The sequence below is a fragment of the Hevea brasiliensis genome, chromosome 17 (assembly GCF_030052815.1).
Source record: "Hevea brasiliensis isolate MT/VB/25A 57/8 chromosome 17, ASM3005281v1, whole genome shotgun sequence".
Classification (NCBI taxonomy): Eukaryota; Viridiplantae; Streptophyta; class Magnoliopsida; order Malpighiales; family Euphorbiaceae; genus Hevea; species Hevea brasiliensis.
In genome coordinates, this window is record NC_079509.1 from 13,385,529 (window position 1) to 13,407,474 (window position 21,946).

At 31.7% G+C, this 21,946-nt stretch overlaps 1 protein-coding gene across 1 annotated transcript; it reads left to right on the top strand.

The window, feature by feature from the left end:
- Nucleotides 1-1,462: 1,462 nt before the first annotated feature.
- LOC110638340 (mediator of RNA polymerase II transcription subunit 25-like) lies at nucleotides 1,463-21,005 on the top strand. The gene is made up of 15 exons (XM_058140199.1): nucleotides 1,463-1,575; nucleotides 2,949-2,979; nucleotides 3,433-3,499; nucleotides 4,202-4,332; nucleotides 4,976-5,185; nucleotides 5,291-5,356; nucleotides 7,522-7,720; nucleotides 8,327-8,394; nucleotides 8,497-9,330; nucleotides 10,324-10,377; nucleotides 10,536-10,564; nucleotides 18,257-18,325; nucleotides 18,428-18,512; nucleotides 20,022-20,108; nucleotides 20,299-21,005. The coding sequence occupies exons 1-15, from the start codon at nucleotides 1,478-1,480 to the stop codon at nucleotides 20,782-20,784; spliced, it is 2,514 nt and encodes an 837-aa protein (XP_057996182.1). The 5' UTR covers nucleotides 1,463-1,477; the 3' UTR covers nucleotides 20,785-21,005.
- The last annotated feature ends 941 nt before the right edge of the window (nucleotides 21,006-21,946 follow it).

A 21,946-nucleotide genomic window follows, 5' to 3' on the forward strand; every position in this document is an offset into this window, starting at 1 on the left:
TGCTTATTAAATTTTTCTTAAAAATAAGTTATTTTTATTCTTATTTTTCTTATTTTATTTTGATTGAAAGATTTCTAAGAAAAATTAAAATATTTTTACAAATATAACTTAAATTCTAAATTAATAAAATTTTTCAATAATTTTTTCCTTTAAGTTGCTCTTAAACCGCTCCTAAATCGCTTTCAAACCGTCTTGAATTGTCATTTTTTGAACCGTCCTTTAAACCGTTTTAAACCGGGGCTCGAACCGGAATCGGCGGTTCAAGAACCGTCTTCCGAACCGTCCCATGACGGTTTGGTTCAGGTTCATGATTTCATTGAACCTGAACCGGCGGTTCAGGAACCGTAACCGGCGGTTCCTGAACCGTGGCCACCCCTAGGTCTAGGAGTCCGAGAGTGATTTGGAGCATTTTTAATGAAAGTATATTATCAAAATTGAATATAAAATAGAATCAAATATAACAGATATAGAACTTTTTTTTATTATTAAATAAGACATTTAGTACTTTTGTTAAGTCTTTTATGATCTTTCCCTATACTTTGAGTTGTTCAAAGAATTTTTATTTATTCATTTTTCAGTTTTATCTTATTTTATGTTTTATGTTTTATTTCATTTTTTTATTAACACAATTACTTAAATAAAAATAAAAATGTATGCTTTTTTTTCTATAAATTGTATTGCAATTCATTCAAGACACTAGAGATGAGATAAATTCGTAAAATTATATTAAATAATTTTTTGTAAAAAGTATTCACAATAAAAGAATCCCAATCATATAATAATACTTTATAAGCATTTATAATTAGGGATAGAATATAAAATCTCTAAAGTTCAAAGCAATACTATAAATAATGTAATAATTAAAATTTTAAATATTGATTTTTAAACTTAAAAAATCTTAATTAATTCAATCAAAATATAAAAAAATATTAAAATGAAAAATTTCCTTCAAAAATAAAATAATGCAAAAATTTAAAAATTTTTAAATACTTAAATTCACAGTATTAATATACGATAAACTTTCAATATTTAATGATATGATTAGATTCCCAAAAGTCATAATTAATTATAAATAAATATTAATTTTTTAAAAATAAAAATATCTTTGATTCAATACATATTTAATAACTATGCAAAAAATTAATTTTTAAATTTATAAAATTAATGATATACAATAAATATAATTAATATAATTATTTTCTAATATTATAATTAATAATTATATAAAATATTATTTTTTAAATTTAAAAATATATTAATTGATCCAACCAAAATATTGATAAATAAGGAAAAAATTCAAAAATTTACTAAATAAATATAAATATGCATATAGATATTAAAATTCAAAATTGAAAAGAGAAAAAGGAAATTGATTTATTTTTTAATTTCCATTTCACCAGCGCATCCGCCTATCTACACTAGCTTAACAAAGAAGAGAATGCAAAGCTCTCATCTTCTCCATTTTCAAGGCGGTCCTATGGCAGAGAAGCAGCTGATCGTGGCCGTTGAAGGCTCCGCGGCCATGGGCCCCTTCTGGCAGACCATCCTTTCTGATTACCTTGAAAAGATCATCGGGTATTTTTGACGTGCTTGCTTAGTTCCTGTAAAAAAAAATGAACTTTTAATTTATATTGTGAACATGACACTAGATAAATAGTTGTCCCTTTTTCTACGGCTATTTGATTACTGAACCAGTATTTAATATATAGTATAATAGTGCTTATACAAAGTGAAAGATGATAGGCTTTATCTTAATAGTTGTCCATCTATTAAGTAGATAGGCTTTATCTTAAAAAGTTAAAACTAAAACATATATAAAGAAATAGGTGGAGGTTTAGGGGTAATTAGTTCTTAAAAGATGGGAACAACAGATGAGGCAATGAAGGTGTCCTAGAGGACTACTTGTATGGAAAAACAGTCTCTTTTTGCGAAAGCGATATGCATCAATTAGATACACTATGCATCTCTGATGCATGACAATGCTGCAGTGCACACTGCAATTTACTCTTCTTTTAATAATTTGGAAAAAAAAAAATTGGGCAACTCATGGAGTTATCAAGGGATGCTCATGTCTAATACATAATAAAAATGGTGAAAAGAGACTGCATTACAAGATTTCAATTTTGTGATAGATGAGTTCTGGTGAGCATACAATACCAATGTTTTGGAACAGTTTCTCCTGGAATGTAGATCATCATGGTATTTAGAATAGATGCGTGAACATGAAACATAGTGATCAGTACTGGAAGAAGCTTAAACTTAGGTATTATATTCATTGTAGAAATAGGAGTTTAGAGTTATACTATTTGGGAATTCTATTATTATCATTCTATTAGGTTTATTATTATTTTTCTAGTTTATTTTTATTTAGAATTCCTAATTACAATTTAATTAGGGTTTCTTTTTTAACAATTTGTAATCCTAGTAGAAATAAGATTAGCTATTTCCATATAATATATAAATGTGTGAATGGAGGGGGGAACATTAGTTTTTCCCAAATCATCCTTCATTATTTATAGCATTTACAATTGTATTTTTTTGTTATTTAATTTAATTTTAGAATTTATATAAATTTAAAATTTTTATAACTTAAAATTTAATTATATATAATTTTAGAGTTTATATAAATCCCCTTACCTTAATTGGCACTTTATCTCATCACAGAGGTGATGAGTTTCTGTCACCTGTAGTTCTTATTTTTGGGCCTTTTTTTTTCATATACAAAGTCCACCACCACTAAATTCAAATCCCTAATGGTTTTATATTTTGGTATAGCAACTTCAATAATTATGATGTAAGGTTCATAATGGGGATGTTGGCCATCTTGAGAACTTCTTTGTTAGCATTTGATGGATTAATATTAAATGGTATCAGCGTATGATTATTTATTTCTAATCAGGTCACGTGTTTGGTCATATACACTAATAACCCTTGATCACTATGTGCAGGTCTTTTTGTGGTGGTGACTTGACTGGGCAGGTAATCTATTTTCACCTTGATGGAGTTATAACAATCATGATCCTATTACTGAAATCTTAAATTCAATCAAACACTATGGGGGAAATGAGTGGTCAAATCGTATATCTATACCCCTAGAGAACTTCAATAGATTTAAGAATAGTTTGGCATCTCTTAAGTTTTCTAAAACTATGTTCTATCTCTAAGGGTCTTTTCTTGATTCTCTCTTCATATCGTCTTTTGTTAGTCTTCTTCCATCCTAGTTTTAACTGTTGGTCTTACCAAGTAGACGTCTCGATGGAAATATATATATATATATACACCATGCAAATAAATTACTTAGATGAAATAGGAGATTTTACCACCATTTTATTTTATGTGAATTCATTTCTAAGCTTTAATTGCATGGTTATTGCCTTGTAAATGTTCATATGTTGTCGTTTACGTGTTTAATTTTCTTTGTATGAAACACAGAAACCTTCACCTTCTAATAATGTCGAGCTCTCACTGGTCACATTTAATTCTCATGGATCTTATTCTGGTATGCCTTTTTCTTGATCCTTCTGATTCACCTTATAAAAATTATCTTTTGATTGATGGTAATATTGCATGTTGGCATCATCTACTTTTTTGGGGAATAAAATATAAAGCAGCATTTCTGCTTGCATTCATCTTTAATCTTCACTTGAAGCATTTGTTTGGCCTGCACAAGGTTTTTTAGGGCTTTGTAGAGTTGAAATAGGATTACCTTGTTTTTTTTTTTTTTTAAGGAAAGAAATAGGATTACCTTGTTGATTTAGAATGAAGTTGTGAAACTAATTTCATTTTTGTAATTTTGGACTCCTCGTTTGAGTCAAAGTTCTAAAGAACTTCTTGCGCACATGATGGCATGTACTTGATGTTTGTACATCAAACTTAAAATTTTTTTTCTTGTCTTTCGTTGGTGCCCAGATTAAATTTTCCCACACAAACAGAATCCCGATAAATCACAATAATTTTGAACATGCTTTCCATAATCTCCTTTAGTTTGAAAATTTTAGACAGTAAATGAAAAAAATGTTCGATTATTATTACATATTTCAATAATACTGTAGCTTGGTTTGCATTGATATTGCAACATGTTGGATCTGTAATTGTTCCTTAATATATGCCATAGTGGTGTGAAATCTAAATCTCGATTTTGTTTTGCTGTACTTGGCTAATGAGCAAAGTGCAATTCTCTTTTTTATTATTCTTCATTTAGCTTGCTTAGTGCAACGGACTGGCTGGACAAGAGATGTTGACATCTTTTTACAATGGTTAGCGGCCATTCCTTTTGCTGGTGGTGGCTTCAATGACGCTGCAATTGCAGAAGGTCTTTCTGAAGCTTTAATGGTATGAAGTGTTTCATTCTATATTTTAGTCTTTTGAGTTCTTTCCTCTTTTAATTCCTATAGAAATTCGTTTGCCTTCCTATGGTGATGGTAGCTATTGCAATTTCTTTGCTTTCTTTTAAGGAGGAAAAGCTCAACTCAACTAAGTATTTGTCCCATTTTATTTTGAGTCAGTTATATGGATCATTTAATTTCATTCTACTTATTTTATCAGTACATTAGTAGAAGTATCTAATGCTACTAAAGCCTTTTTCAATGTTTTGACTAAAATCAGCCTAGATCTAACCTTCACCTCCTTCGCTCCTGTAATTAATATATATGGTTTTTTCTGTATTGGTGTTGTTGGTCTACCCTAAGCAAGCCCCAATATTTCGATCACTCTCCTCTTAACTTGTCTTAATGCATGTGACTTGTGAGCTCTTTGTTGATTGTTCTATTGACTTAATGTGTACATGGTTTGGGAAAGAGGTTTTGGAAGTTTTTTAGTTGTTGTTATCTTTATTGCTATTAATCATTGATTGTAAAGTTGCATAGAAGTTGATTTGAAAAAAGGGTTTAGCAATAGCCAACAAGTTAGATTTAATAACTTTATTATTCAATTGCAAAGGGTATTTCTCCGGTTTACTTTTTTTTGCTTCGTTCAGATGTTCCCTTATGCTCCAAATGGAAGCCAACCTCAACAAAATATAGATGGACAAAGGCATTGTGTTCTTATTGCAGCAAGTAACCCTTATCCCTTGCCAACACCAGTCTATCGACCACAAATGCAAAATTTGGAGCAGAGTCAATATATTGATCCACAAACAGAAAGTTGCCTATCTGATGCAGAGACCGTTGCGAAATCATTTCCTCAAGTATGCTTATATTGTTTTCTTGGACTCTTGGTTAATTTACTAGTGGTAACTTCTTTCTTGAATGTTGCTCACCATCTGGTCACTGACCCCTAGTTTGCATTACAGTGTTCTGTTTCTCTGTCTGTCATTTGTCCAAAACAGCTGCCAAAAATTAGAGCAATCTACAATGCGGTAAGAATGTTGATCTCTCTTTATCTCTCTCTCTTTCTCATGGTGATGGGGTTGTAAATGAGCCAAGCCTTGAGTAGTGACTTGGCTTGACTTGTTTGCTTTAATCCGAGTTCAAGCTTGATTTTGAGGCTTGTTTGCTAAACATGATGAGTTTGAGCTCATTAATACTTAGCTCATTTAAGGTCACAAGTTGACTCGTGAGTCAACTCATTTCTAAACCCATGAACTAGTTGTTTTATAGGCCTGTGAGTCTAATTGTTAATCAATATATTATTATATATTAAATTAAATATATTGATTTTATTAGGATGTATTATTATTATTATTATTATTATTATTATTATTATTATTATTATTATTGAACCATTATAAGTAAGGATGAGCGGTTTTAATTATAACTAATTGATTTGATTCAGCTAGATATTTTTTAGAATTTTAGTTTTTCAGTTTGATTCAGTTATTTTGCCAAATTTTTAAAGGCTTCTCTTATGTCTAGCCCATTAGCCTATACCCAAAACTTAGCATTTGAAAGCCCAAGCTTTCTAGTAATCTCATACTTTAAAAAAAAAAAAAAAACAAAAAATTTGGTTTAGTTTATTCTATCTAGTTGGTTGGTTTGGTTAGTTGTAATAAGAAATTTGGTTTTCCTAGTTAGGTTTGAAACAAAATCGACTAAATGCTCTCTCCTAATTGTCAAGCAATTAAATGATAAATAATATCATTATTAAATTAAAATTATGTTTAGATTGTATATAGTACTATATGAGATATAATGGTATGGTGACAACTATTTTTTAATTTAAAAATTATTTATAATGCAATTAGATAATATTTTGTGACTGAATTTTTTAAAATCTAACTCAGTCATTAAACTGATAAAGGTGAAGGGCCAACTAGTGGTTAAACCAATATATTATTAAGTAAATATTATAAAATTATAAAATTAATAATAATGCTTTATTACAGTCAATATTTTTATATATTTTATAAATAATTATTAAAATAAATTTAGTTATGTTTTAATATGCAAATATTTTTTAAAAATTTGTTAATTAAATTTAAAAAATATATTTTTTTATTTATATAAAGAAATACTTAAGATTAAAATTTTTATGATAACTAATTTATTTATATCATTGAACAAATTAATGAACTAAGATATTAGGTGTAAAAAGTAATTAGTAATATTTTTTTAAAAAAACTAATCCTTTTGTAACTTAATTAAGAACACAATACAATGAATTAAAATTAATTGAATTCTATGAAATTTAAAACTAATATAAAGTAATAAATTATATACCTTATTAATATACAACTAAAAGATTTAAAAACTTAATCAAGTTAATGATTAAATGAAACTTCACATGAAAAACTAATTAGAATCATTTTAGTAATTTATATAATATTAAATTTATATTTCTTGTATTATAATTGATTAATATTAATTGTAAATATAAATATATTAATAATTTAAATACTGAAAAATAAAAATTATAAATCCACGTGCAAGAGCATGGGCATTTCCCTAGTGCCGACCGATTAAGGATGGGTTATGGTTTAACACAATGAAATAATTTTATCTTAAGCCTAAGCCTATCCAATAAATTACCAGAGTTTGAATAAGTCTAAGATGAGCCGAGCTCAAGTTTTATATAAATCAAACAAGCTGAGTTCAAGCTTAAATATTTAAACTTGAATCAAGCTAAAGCTTTGAAAAGAAAATAAGAAGACAAGTTTGAGCCATTCAAAGTGCCACACTACTTGTTTACACCCCTAGAGCTGGGTTATTAATTTGCATTATGCAGCATGCATGAAGCTCTTGTCTAGTGTAGTCAGCGTCTCAATCGGCCTTCTCTTTGTTAACTCATTACTCTTTTAGCCTAGTCAGCATTATTCATTCGACCACTGTCCACAGACTTGAAGATTCAACTGTTTGAATTTTGTGGAATTGTGGTAATGGATTCTTACATAGATGAAAGCACCGATTAAAACATAAACTTGTTTTTAAACCATGGACTTATAAAAGGATAAAGAAAAAAGAGGAACCAAGTATTGCATATAACGCTGTTGTATGCACTTATTATTTGGAAAATTCATGCAGATTACTAATGTTCTGCTCATTGATGACTAGGCGTCCTAATGATGCATCACTTTTTTCAATGTAGGGAAAACGGAACATCCAAGCAGCAGATCCAATAGTTGACAATGTTAAAAATCCTCATTTTCTTGTTCTAATCTCTGAGAACTTCATGGAGGCGCGTGCTTCTTTAAGTCTTCCTGGAGTTGCAAATCTATCTTCTAATCAGAGTCCTGTAAAAGCGGACGTCGCTTCAGTTACTTCTGCTGCAGGGCCAGCTGCATCAGGTTGTTTATGCAATTGTATCTACTTCTCAATTATTATTTTGATCGACTCTTTGCATGATTTGTTCATTTTCTTTTCTCAAACACATCATCTTCCTTGATTTTGTATAAGAAATAATGGGAAAAAAACTTCAATAATTAGCATTCTCATCATTCACTATTGTTGTAAACTTGAACTTTGTTTAGTCAGTAGCCTTAAAAATAGAGCATTTAGCTACTGAATACATACTTTGGTCTTTGTGACTTGAGAAATAGGATTGGCTGTTTTAGTTGCGGAGGCTGTCAGCTTGTTATCCATTAAATTTTGAGCCGTTGACATTGAAAGAAATACCATCGAGCATCCTATCATATTTTCAGCAATATTTAAGAAATTGAATGGGCTTTCCTCTGAAATTTATACTGCAAGATGATATCTTGTCAGTGCTGATCTGTAAATTGCAATTTGAATGTTGACTATATAAACCATGGAATGAGTATTCTTCTAAGGCATTTAGGTTATATTTGCAGGCTCATTAGATTACTGCCAATGTCAAATTCATGCTTTGATATTCTGCCTGGTTGATGCCTCCTGGTTGATTGCTTGATGCCTAACTTGTTCTTAAATTTTAGTGAATGGATCTATCTTGAACCGGTCACAAATTTCAGTTGCAAATGTTCCCACTGCAACTGTAAAAGTTGTAAGTATAATTATCCTCCGTTCTAATTTTCTCGTCTTATTATTGGGAAAATGGTTGCTTCCATAATGGCCTTGCTCATAAATTCATAACTTATGTGTACAGGAACCAACCACTTTAACTTCCATGGCACCTGGACCTGCTTTTTCACATATTCCATCTGCGCTTCCCAGTTCTCAAGCAGTTCCAAGTTTGCAGACATCTTCACCGCCTACAACTACTCAAGAGATGATTACAGGTGGTGAAAATGTGCCAGACTCAAAACCGAGTGTCAGTGGGATGCCAGAGTCTGTACGTTCTGTGCCTCCTGGTGCAGCGAATGTTAGCATACTGAATAATCTCTCTCAAGCACGCCAAGTGATGAACTCTGCAGCTTTAACTGGAGGAACTACGATCGTTCTTCAATCAATGAAGCAGACTCCTGTTGCCATGCATGTGTCAAATATGATATCCAGTGGCATGGCTTCTTCTGTACCTCCTGCTCAAAATGTTTTTTCATCAGGACAACCTAGTATTAGTTCAATAACAGGATCAGGAACAACACAAATTGCACCAAACTCTGGTCTTGGTTCATTCACTTCTGCAACTTCTAACATATCTGGAAACTCAAATCTTGGAATTTCACAACCCATGGGTAACCTTCAAGGAGGTGTTAGCATGGGTCCATCGGTACCAGGCATGAGCCAAGGAAATCTTTCAGGGGCACAAATGGTGCAAAGTGGAATTAGCATGAATCAGAATATGATGAGTGGTCTTGGTCCGTCGGGTGTCTCTTCTGGAAGCAGCACCATGATTCCAACTCCAGGAATGCCTCAACAAGCACAAAGTGGGATGCAGTCTCTTGGTGTGAATAACAACTCAGCAGCTAATATGCCATTGTCACAGCAGACAACAAGTGCTGTGCAACCAGCACAATCCAAATATGTCAAAGTCTGGGAGGTAAGTCAAGATGCAATTTTGTTAAAGATTTACGATGGATTTGCAGCATTCTGATGGCAGTGTTCCAATTTTTTATCCTCAAATCAAGGATGGTGTCAGGCTTTTTGGCATGTTTATTCCTCCGTATTTCAAAAAGTTCTCACTTTCTTACTATGGTAGACTATTGACTTTGGGCATGCCACCTAATATCTTTCTCTTATACTTTGTCATACAGTATCTAACAAATTTGTTTGCTCACATATGTTAAACAAAATAATCTGCAGGCAACCTACTAAGCTGTCCTGAGCTTCTGGTCAGGTGGAGAAGGGGTGGGAGAGTTAGGATTGCACCTTGTATTGGAACTTATCAAACCCTTCCTCCCCCAACATTCTCTTACCCCCCCCCCCCCCCCGGCTCCAAAAAAAAAATCTATAAGTTTTACATTTTTAGAATAAGGAGTGAACTCAGTCTTATGTGAAAAAGAAAAAAAAAAAAAAAAAAAAAAAAACGACAACACTGTGCCTCTTTAAGATTAGTGTAATCCCTTCTGCATTCCTGTTAATACTGACTTGCATTCTTTTGGAAATACCAAGACATCCTTGACCTAAAGCTAATGGGAGAAATTGCTAATGCTCCATTTAGAATAACCTCCTTCATCAAGTTGATGACATGCATACACAACCTTTGCTTTTCTCCTTTCCCCAACTGATCTTACTCAAAATTACATAGGCACTTGGTGATTTCTCACAGATTATAGTCCTCATTAATTGTTCCCAATCAGAACCTATTAGTATACATTTTCCTTGGTAATAGTAAAGCTAAAATGACCTAAAATGCAATGGGCCAATTTGATCATGTGTTGAACAGTGTCTTCTAGGCTCTGGTTTGTATTGTTGTTTGTAATTTCCTGTCAAAAATTTTCATCAATCATTGGTGAGGATTTTGAGCCTAATTGCTCTTCATCACTGCAAAGTATTGTACTAGTTAAATACTTAACAATGAACTTTCATGCAGGGAAATTTGTCTGGGCAGCGTCAAGGACAGCCTGTCTTTATCACCAAATTGGAAGTATGTCTGAAACACCTGATAAATATTCATAATATGCCTCGTTATGATTGTAGTTATTGCATAGTACTGCTTTATTACTTCTTCATTGTTACCATTCCATGTACTCCAGCATTTCTTTTCTTTATGCACGAACCTTATGCCTGATTTATTTGTTACAGGGTTACAGGAGTGCTTCGGCTTCTGAGACGTAAGTTTGGAATTATAAAATTACTTCTACTAAAAATGGACTTGTATAGAAATTTCTGTTCTTAAAGTTGCTTTTACAACTTAGATTTTCATTGTTGAGACCAATATATTAGTTAGGCTTATTGGACAAAAAGATCTAAAACTTTTAGACTTTTCTTGATTGTTGCCAAAACTTGATTTTGTGTTTTATAGCCAAACCTTAATTAGTTGTCACAATGGTAGTCAAAATGACTAAATTAAATTTGAGAAAATAATAGTAAATTAAAATATGCTTCCTAAAGTTTTATTTAATTAATAAAATAGTCTATTAATTTAAATTTTATATTTGAATATTTTTTTATTTATAGCATAAAATATATTTATAATATAAAATATATTTTAATTCATTTTTAATTGAAATTTTATACTAAAAAGTTATTTTTATTGATAAAAATATATTTTAATATAATCAACAATTCTATAATTACATAACAATAAAATAACCACAAAATAATCACATTGTAAATTTTTTTTTTTCCAGTTATCAATTACGCAAAATAATCACATTTTCATGACTTGTTTTCTCCTACTTCCAATATTGTCTCCATAGATGGTATTTCTTCAACTTCCAATGGAGTCTCCAAAACGTGATGTTTTCTATTCCCTTAAGCCATTCATCTGTAACCATAGCAAAAGATAATTTGATTAAAGTTTCTAATTCAAATTCTTCAAGCTTAGGCTCTCCACTTCAAGTTGCTTTGTTGAGTTCCGAAGGTCCCTTTGTTCTTTACTTTTTCGTTTTTCAACTGCTAAGAGCTTGGTTGGACCTCCTATTGACAATGTTGTTCTACTGGAATAAAATTTGCTCAAAATATAAAGGCATAAATTCTTGTTTTAGCAAATATTTCATCATAAATCATGTACAGACTAGTCCTTTCCCTTCCCATGTGTGTGTCTTCTCCTGTCACCACCATACTGTTGATTTTTAATGAACCAGATGGGCTTATAGTTATCTTCTTCCTCCAAATCTTTATTATAGATAATATTGCCCATGAGCAGGAATTGATTGATAAATAGGGTCACCACGAGAATCACCATCTCCTCGCCTTCTTTTATCAACCCAATTACAATTTGTTTCAATTCCAAAAGCACCAAGATGATCTGCAATTTCTTCGAAGCATCTATTTCAAAGCGTCTCTTTATATGCTCGAATCTGAGATTCATCTATTGCTCTAAATGTCGCTTCCTTCGTCACAACATTTTGTTCCTATGATAAATGGCTTTAGTTCCCTAATCACTGTCGCAAGAACTAATATAATCGCCTCCTCCATCAAGGTAAGCCATCTTGATGGGGGCGATTTTCCCATCCTAATACCACCTAATGTAGTTTGAATCTCACAAAGAACACACACTCACAATACTCAAAGTATTAGGGAGAAATTCTCAATAAATTTTATTAATCAAAATTCAAAAACTGAAAATACATAGAATATACTATATTGTGCTATTTACAGGGATTTAATCACCAACACCTAATAGGAAAATAAATCTATTTTCTCAGAAGTTTAGATAATTTAAAACATAGTAGGAAATCTAGATAAAATAGGAAAATTTTAATCCTAGATAAAGTAGGAAATATAAATAACCATAGTTGTCAAATCGAGAATCAAAATCTTTATTTTATGAATCGAGAATGGAATTAAATTAAGATTCGATAAAAATTCTTAAAATTAATTAAAAATGATATATGTTCTAAAAGTAAGTTAAAAAAATACAATGACATATGTTGATAAATATAGAATTGTCATTTAGTTAATGAGAAGGATACTTTTATATCATGTGTTTTTATGTTATAAAATATGAATTCTTGAATTGTAGACAATGATTATCATTGTGCACATAGTGAAAATCCCATTTAAATTTGAACAATAATTAAACAATAAAAAAGAATAGTGAATTAAATTAAAAGGTCAATATAATGTCATAATTTGACAACTATAATTAGAGAAGTATATTAACAAAAAGGAAAAAGAAAAGAGAAATAAAACGAAAGAAGGAGAGGAAAAAGAATGGCTAGTGGAATAAAAAATAGCTAAGGATGGTTTTATTTGCACTTTTCACTATAAAAAATGAAGTGGAATATTAAGGTTGCGTTTGACATTATTGTTTTTTTGTTTTTGGTAAAACTTGTTCGTCCAAATTGTTTCATTTATTTTTGTGATCACTTTTATAGAATCATTTCAAAAATGAAATAGGAAAAAGTAAAACATCAAAATCATGGTTTTTCTTTGAAGTTTTTAGTTTCTGCCTTTCAATCAAATTCTTCACTCTTCCCAAATATTTCTCTCTGTGATTACAACTTCATTACCCAATCACACTCTGTCACTTTCATCTTCCCAAATATTTCTCTGTGTGATTCATGGTTTCAAAAAACGGCCGTTATTTATAGGTTTTTTGGGCTGCCATGATTTTTACACCTGTTAAATTACGGGTTTTAAAAATTGTATCCATTACGGCCATTACGTAACCATTACGGCCATTACGTAACACCATTATCTGACCTACTTTGCATTTGCAGCTCTATTTCATATCTACTTCTTCTCCATGGCTGGCTTCATTCATGTGAAAGTGAAATTGATCTGTTGTAGAGGGATTCTTTCTCTTTAACTTATTTAATTATTATGTTAAATGGCATATATTCTCTGTTTTTCTCTCTTTATTTTCAATTTTCACTAGCCATTTAATAGCCGTTTACTGTCACTTAAAGTCTTAACTTTCTCTTAAGTCTCAAGTCTCAGCCATTTTCTCTCAATTCTCAAACTCAACATTCTCCCTCTCTCTTTTTTTTTTTTTAATCCTCAGCCACAATCAAATCTACTGAAGTGAGGGCCTTCAACTTCAATCCTCTACAAAGTTTTGAGTTTAAGAGCATCAAAAAATGAGTTATTGTTTATTTTCTCTGATTCTTAAAACTTTTTCTAATCACTTTTAGGTAAATACATAAATAATTAGAAAATAATATTAAAGAATTTAATAAATATATTTATGACTAATTAGTTCATACTAAATAAAAATAATGGATATATTAATAATATCAAAGAATTTAATGGATATATTAATGATGTATAAAAATAATGAACTTGATGTCTTTATTTAATATATTTATACTTATTATGTAGTTGTATATCTTAGTTTTAATTATATCTTTGAATATGTATGCATGTCATGAAATTTGCAAATTTTTCAAAAAAATTTGCATAACGAAAGGCTGTTACTCTTACTGTTATGTTAGGGCCGTTACAGGCCCATTGCCATTACTCGCGGCCATAATCACGATTTAAAATATGATATGATTACAACTTCATTACCCAATCACACTCTTTCACTTTCATAACTAGAAATTTATAACATATATTTTTCTTGGTTTCAGTGATCTAAATGGAAATCTATCAATATGTATGTTTCCCTAGAACATAAGAATATTTAGGGACATGCTTGGACTATTTTGGAACACGCCCAAAAAAATAAGCCTCTGATCAGTTGCAAAACATTCATATATATCATGATTGTGGAGAAGACTATATTTAAAATCAGGTTTAGTTTTAAGAAAATTTAACATGGAAATTGCTTGAAGTTGATGGTGAGATGTGAGTTTTATCCTGGAACATTGAGAGTGGGTTGGTGTCCAAGCATCAAACTCATGTTTCAGAATATTTTCCATCATTTTGGTGTGTCCAGCATCCATACCCTTCTTCATATCCAAGTGTCAGACATTATTACTTCAGTGTTAAATGAAGGGCCCAGGTAATGTAGATTTTATGGATGTGTCCTCTCTAGGAATAATGACCTTCCTATGTTTAGGTTTGAGAATACCTTAAACCCCATGCTATGCTGAAATAAAACCAATCATATTATATGTATTAATGTTGCTAAAATTAAACCATTTGCTAAACAAAATCAAACTAGTTTTTTCTTTAGATAAAACTACTGATTATGGTAGAACTATTTATTTAAACTTTGTAGCTGTATAAAAATGACTAGTTGTTAGGTGTCAATTAGTTACAATTATGGTGGGCAGCTAGATAAACCTAATTGAAGGATAATGTACTATTTTCTCAGGTTTTGAATTATTGCAGATGTTATGATCTATTTCCTGCAGCATAAGTTGTGATTGTTGGATTTTCTCACAGTAAATTCACAAAGAAAACAGATGTTCTCTACCTCACATAACATAAGATTAAAATTGTAGAATTAATGCACACATTTCATTAGACTAGGCTGCTTATATAACAACAAAAGTAGTACAAAAAACATGGTCCATAGTTACTACAACAAGTTTCAACTTAATTCTTTCTAATCAATCTCCTTAAATCAAGGAAAGATATACATTTGCACCTAACAAGTTTGACAGCACAATTTAAGGATTAAAAAATGGAAAAAAAAATGATCTTCGTATCTTCTAGAAAAATCTCAATACTGCAACACTCCTTGTGATTTTTCTTGAAGACTCAAAACTTTACTTTTAACTCTTTAAATTTGGATTTAGATCATTTATTTTGTAAGAAACCAGCTCCACAAAACAATTCTTCTCTGCCTCTTTAATTGGATGAAACTTCTCTTGCTTAATTCTCCTATGCTTTGTATGACTTCTTGCAACTGAAACAAAATAATTTTTGCTGCCGGAAGCATAAGAAAGTTCAACTTGCTTTGCTAAATTCTTCTTGGACCAAATAACTTGATTTGCTTTGAGGCTGCAACCATTCTTCTACCCTTGTCATTTGGAAATTTTACCGCTGGTTTAACCTTCTTGAACTCTCCTTGATTTCATTGCAGTGAACATTTAATTTTGAGCCTTTAACATCAAAAATAGCATCAGAAATAACTACTTTGCATTGCCCTTCTTTTGTTTCAACACCTGTAGAATGACTTTTCTGTACTGAATTTTTCTTTTCATTTTCACCTTTATCACAAGTAGGTATTTCTTTAGCTTCAGCACTAAATATATCAGATTTCAAATTTAAAATAAAGTTATTATTCTTCAATCTTGCTTCAACAACCTTATAGTCACGTGAGTTATAAATGGAACACAAATCCCTTTTAAATACCACATAATATCCCTTCTTTATCATTTGTGCAACACTAAGAAGATTTTGATCAAGCTTTAGAATAAATAATACATCAGAAATGAGCTTCATACCTTTCTTTGTCTAAAGTGAAATTGAACCTCTTCCTTCAGCTTCTACGATTTCTCCATTTCCCATTCTCACTTTAATCTTAACAGATCTATCCAAAAAGTTGAAAAAACTTGCATCATTGGCCATGTGATTTGTACAACATCAACATTCCAAATATACTTCTCTAGTGACTTACAAACTTGAGATGCAAAAAATAAAGATTCTTCAGCTTCTTGTTGATCTTCAATGAAATTGGCTGGTTGAGCATGTTGTTGTTGAGATTGATTTTGCTTTGCTTTGCAAAATTTTTCAATGTGACCTTGCTTCTTGCAAAAATTGCATTGAGCCCTTTTCCAGCATTTATCTTCACTATGATTTGTCTTCCCACAAGTGCCACAAGGTGGAAAATTTTTTTTCCCACTACCATATCTATTTTTAGCTTCATTCTCCTTTGTGTTTGATGAAGCTTTTCCTTTGTTCTTGGCTTGGAAAGCTTTGAAGGCTCCTTTAGTAACTTCTTCATTTCTTATTGAAGTTTTTTGCTCTTAAGTCTGAAGTTTGCTAATTAACTTTGCAATTATGAGTCTCTTTAAGTCACATGACTCTTCAATTGCAAAAATTTTTGCTTCAAACTTGTTTGGCAAAGAAATCATAATCTTCTCCACAACTTTTCCATCTGGAAAATCTTCTCCAAAAAGCCTTATTCAATTCACAATTTCCATTAGTTTGGCAGAAGTTTTTTACAGATTCATCATCCTTCATTTTGAGAATCTCGAATTCTCTTTTAAGAGTGAGCAATCTGACTGATCTCACCCTCTCACTCCCTTGGAACTCTTTTTTAAGCTTGTCCCAAGCTTCGTTGGCTGTTTGGGCACCAACTATTCTTGGAAAGATAGAATCTGAAACAGCTTGATGAATGAAAGTTAAAGCCTTGTGTTTCTTGGCACATTCATCACTATGATATTTGATTTGCGCCAAGGTTGGATTTGGTGGCAAAGGTGCTGGATCTCTTCCAGTGTCTACTACATCCCACAAGTCATGAGCTCTAAAAAATGTTGTCATTTTTATAGCCCCAAAATCATAATTCTCACCTGTAAAAAGGCATTTTGTAGATAACCTCTCAATTTTTTTTTTCTTGTTAAATAACTCTCAAATTTCTCTTAAAAAACTCACAAAGATAGACACAGGGCCCTTAAGATAGAAGCTTTAATACCATTTGTTGGATTTTCTTCTGATACCATTGGTTGGATTTTGTCACAGTAAACTCACAAAGAAAACAGAGGTTCTTTACCTCACACAACACACAATTAAAATTGCAGAATTAACACACACATTTCATTAGATTAGGCTGCTTATATAGCAGCAAAAGTAGTACAAAAAGCAGGGTCCATAGTTACTACAACAAGTTTCAACTTACTTCTTTCTAATCAATCTCCTTAAATCAAGGAAAGACATACACTTGCACCTAACAAGTTTGACAGCATAATTTAAGGATTACAAAATGTAAAAAAAAAAATGATCTTCGTTTCTTCTAGAAAAACAGTGATGGTGTGTTGAAGGTTTAGCATCCTAATGCCATGCTCCATTAAACTGCTCAGTGACTTCCTATAATTTTTTAAACTGATTGATAATAGATAATTAGTGCAGTGGGTGTCTTATTATCATAAAAACTGATTTTACAATTTTACTATTTATGACGCTTTGCATTGAAAGTTGGGTGATAAAGGAATGTGAATATGGTGGATGTGAGTGTGCTAAGATAGATCTGTGGAAATACAATAAAAGATTTTATTTATACTTAGGTGGAAGTGGTACACATTGAGGATGAGTTGAGTGAGGAGCAATAAAGATAGTTTGCCTGCATCCAACATAGATTGGTGGATCCACCAATACAAGATATTAGGAAATGGGAACATCCAAGTTATTGGAGTGAAGACAACGGGAGGTATATAGCTGACATGGGGTGAAATACTCAGGAAGGATTTAGAATGTGATGATAATTGAGTAGAATGGAGGCTGACTCAACAACATTAAGATTGAAGCAGACTTGAAGAGATAAATTATTTATTGTTCTTGATCTCAAGCTTCCTATGAACTGTTCAAATAGAAATCCTCAAAATTCTTTGATGTTTTTAGTGTCTATATGACCTGTGTTACATGAGGTTGATAGATTCGATTTTGACCACTTTATAGCTTCATAGTACACCTTTACTATTATAATAATTATTGTTAGCAAATACTATTACAACTAGCTACAACACTCAACTTATAGTGGATGACCTTATTGTGTATGACCTCCAATCAAAAGTCACAAGTGCAGAATCCTTTCAAACCTACCATTCATCTTCGTTCTGTACACCATAATGAACAGAGTGGCAAGGTTCATTCTGTATTGGGTTATGTTTGTGTATCCCTTCACCTTCATGCTTGTCTCAACTGTTTTGAATTCCTTTGCGGCAAGCTCGCACAATATGCAAACCCATGTACACGGGAAAAATAAGTATTCAAATGGTTGATGAGTTCTCTGGTGCGCTTCTCAGGCTTGCTTCAAACTGGCCACCAACAATGCAAATAGTTCGGCTTATATCTCAGGACCTTATGAACAACAAGTAAGCACTGTATTCCTGTCTGTCTTGCATTTCTTTACTCAATTGTGTCAATCTAGATTTGTTGTATTTCTGATCCATTCTGATATTCTTTTATTTATATAGGCAATATGTTAGGAAGGCTGATTTTCTAGTATTTCGGGCAATGAATCAGCATGGATTTCTTGGACAACTTCAAGAAAAGAAGCTTGTAAGTTGCCCGAGTGCTTAGATCCCTTTTAGCCCTCCTGGGCTTGGCAATAGCCTAATTTCTTAGATTATTATATTTTCTCATTTTTTTTACAGTTGTTTGAAGCCATACTTCACTTTTCCCTCTACAATCATCATTAACTTTAGTTGTATGATTTTCATGAAAGAATTTGGAATTCTAATGTTCTGTTTAGCTTATTACAATTCCACTAAAGACTTAATTGTTATAGTGAACTGGAAGCGAAGGATAACAATAGTAATAATGAATGCATTTTGTATGATATTAGTGTTTATAAATAACTAGATCAGGGGAGCATGGTATTAGGGAATTGTCTCAAATTCTTTACTCTCATGTTCCAGTAATGGTCGTAATGATCATGAGTGCCTTTCTCCACCTTCTTCTCATCCTCTTTTCCTTTTTTATTTGTCTTTGAAAAGTGTTTGTTAGTCTTGTCTGTGGATGGAGAGAGCTGGTATGGCTTGGGAACTCATCTTGTGGGACTTGCAAAATAATGAGGCTTGGACAAAGGAATTTTTCCCTTGGCAGGTTGCACCTTGCCTATCATTTTTTGGGGGTATGGACTTGGGACTTTGAACTCTGGCCCGGCTCACTTGACTGTGTGATGTTACAATAAAATAATTAAGTTATAATAAAATATATGGGGCCAGGGCAAAAGCCTAAGCCTGCTCCACTAGGCTATTTGTAGAGCTGGGCTTCAGTTTATGTCAAGCCCAATCCAGAATTGTGTGATCAAGATGAGTAAGTTAATGCAAAGGCATAATCTGCTGTCTTGTTCTGATAATTTCTGCAATTTTGCTTTATTTTTCAACTAGGGTTCCTTGCTGGGTTAAATTTTTTGTGTGCTACTTTATAGGGTGAATGCTCAGACAAGCATGAAAATTGCTGCTGTTATATTCTAGCATGGGATGAATTGAGAATCCTGGGGATATAAGGGCATCCTTTGCCTAGTTTTCGCTGGTTGAAAACCTGCTTATCTAGTTAGTTGAGCAAAATAAGAGGAGCCAATTATTCTTACAATACACTATTGCATATACTTCTGCTATTACTTTAGAGTTGAAATTACTTAAGGTAAATCATCACATAAATCCTAAACTTGGATGCTCTTTGCAAATTTGGCCAAAACCTCATAAATAAATTGTGTCCACAACTTCCTTTATTGCAATCAATCCCCTTCAGGCTTGTTTTGGACTTCTTGTAGTAATTCAATTTTGCAACTCACTATGGAAGTCGTGGTCTGAATTTGTTATTTCCAAATTTTTGGCAAGTTGCATACAAATCAAAGGCCAGGATGTATTGATACTGCCCAGGTTCTAAGAAAAGAAAATAAGAACCTTGTGAAACTAATACTCAAGTTCCAGCAATTGTTTCATGACCCTTTTATCTAGTTTTCGTTATATCAATCTTGTTTCCTGTTTGGTGTGAAAACATGGACTTTATCTTTATTTAGTGGAATTTTCTTGTGTTTAATGTCAATCTTAATTTCCCAAGTGTGCAGTCATCCAATTGCCATCACAGACATTACTGCTTTCTGTTTCAGACAAAGCCTGCCGCTTGATAGGGATGCTCTTTCCTGGGGTAAGATGTTCTACACCTTTTCCTATATCTGCAGGATTGATAAGTTCTTCTAAAATTTACAGAAGCTACGGCCTATATTAGGAGCCTTCTTTTTCAGTGTGCTTCATTGTTATTAGGTATAATGAGCATGCAAAAATATGTAGTCAGTGAATACGACATTTTAATTTACCTAATATTTATGTGGAACCAGGATATGGTTGTGTTTAAGCCTCAAATATCCAGTCAGCAGCAACAAATGCAGCAGCAGCATCACCAGCAGATGCCACCGCAGCAGCATCCACAGCTACAGCAGCAACAGCTTCCACAGCAGCAACAGCAACAACAACTTCCACAGCTACAGCAGCAGCAGCAACTTCCACAGCTGCAACATCAGCAACAGCATCCCCAATTGCAGCAACAGCAACAACTCTCACAGCTTCAACAACAACAACAACAGCTTCAACAGCAGCAGCAGCAGCTTCCACAGTTGCAGCAGCAGCTTCAGCCGTCGCAGCAGCAGCAGCAGCAGCAGCAGCTTCCGCAGTTGCAGCAGCAACTTCCCCAGCAGCAAGAATTGGTTGGGACGGGAATGGGTCAGGCATACGTTCAAGGTCCAGGACGGTCTCAATTAGTTTCTCAGGGACAAGTTTCATCACAAGGGCCAACAAACATGCCTGGAGGTGGCTTTATGAGTTAAAAAGAAAATCAATTAATTGGGAGCAGAATGCATCAGTGTTAAAAAAAAATTTAAAAATAAATAAATAAAAAAACACCTGAGCAATTATATTGACCTCTTGGATCTCTTAGACTAGTAATTTTATCAACAGGGGTTTAAAATCTATTTATGGTTACATGTAAAATAATGATATTATCGAATCTGGCCTTCCTTTCTATTTATCAGCAAACACCTTGTGCATATGATCTGTCTTTTATTTTTTGTTTAGTTATTTGGTCTCTAACTTAATATGAAGAAATTCTGATAACTTAGGTACCATGAATGAAATTGTCTATAACATTCATCTTTATGCAGCTTTGCAACTCAGTAATTATTGGGATTAAAAGATGGGACTTCTTAAGTCAGAGCGCTTCTCTTGAACTGAATATAAGCACTGAATGGTTATTATTCCTTTATATTAAGCAATCTTTTAATTAGTGAATGGCAAACATATACTAATTTTTATGTATTTAATTACATATATGGAATATTTAAGTATAATATGAAAGATATATTAGTGTTAAATCATATAAAATAAATCAAATTATTTATATGATAAATTTATATATTTATTCCAATCTTATATAAATACGTGTAAAAGTATTTATAAATATTAAGGACGAACTTATGCATATAAAAAAAAAAAAAAAATCTTCGTGTAGGAGATCTATTATCAAACTAAATATTAACTTAGTAGAGTTTTTCACATAAAAGAGGAGGAGGCTCAAATTATAATTTAATTTATTTTTCATTATATAAGTGCAAAAATTTTGAAATTAAAGAAGCCAAAATTATAATTTAATATATTTTACATTATGTAGGTGTAAAATTTTGGATTCTTTTTATGTTATTTTCAAATTAAATTTTATCAGTTTTTAATCTTCAATTTGTAGGACTAGTAGATGAATCAACCAATTTTTTTAATTTTATTAATAAGCTGTATTTTAAAGATTTTGATTGCAACCCTACATGATTAGTTAGAGATTTTCTTTCTTGTTAATTAAAATTCAATTTTATTATAAAATATTAATATTAAATTCATGGAATTAATATAAAAAAATTTATATCCTTAAAATTTTTACAAAGAAATTTTGTTTTATTGCAAAAAATTTAATTCGAGAATAAGTAAAAGAAAAAGAAGATT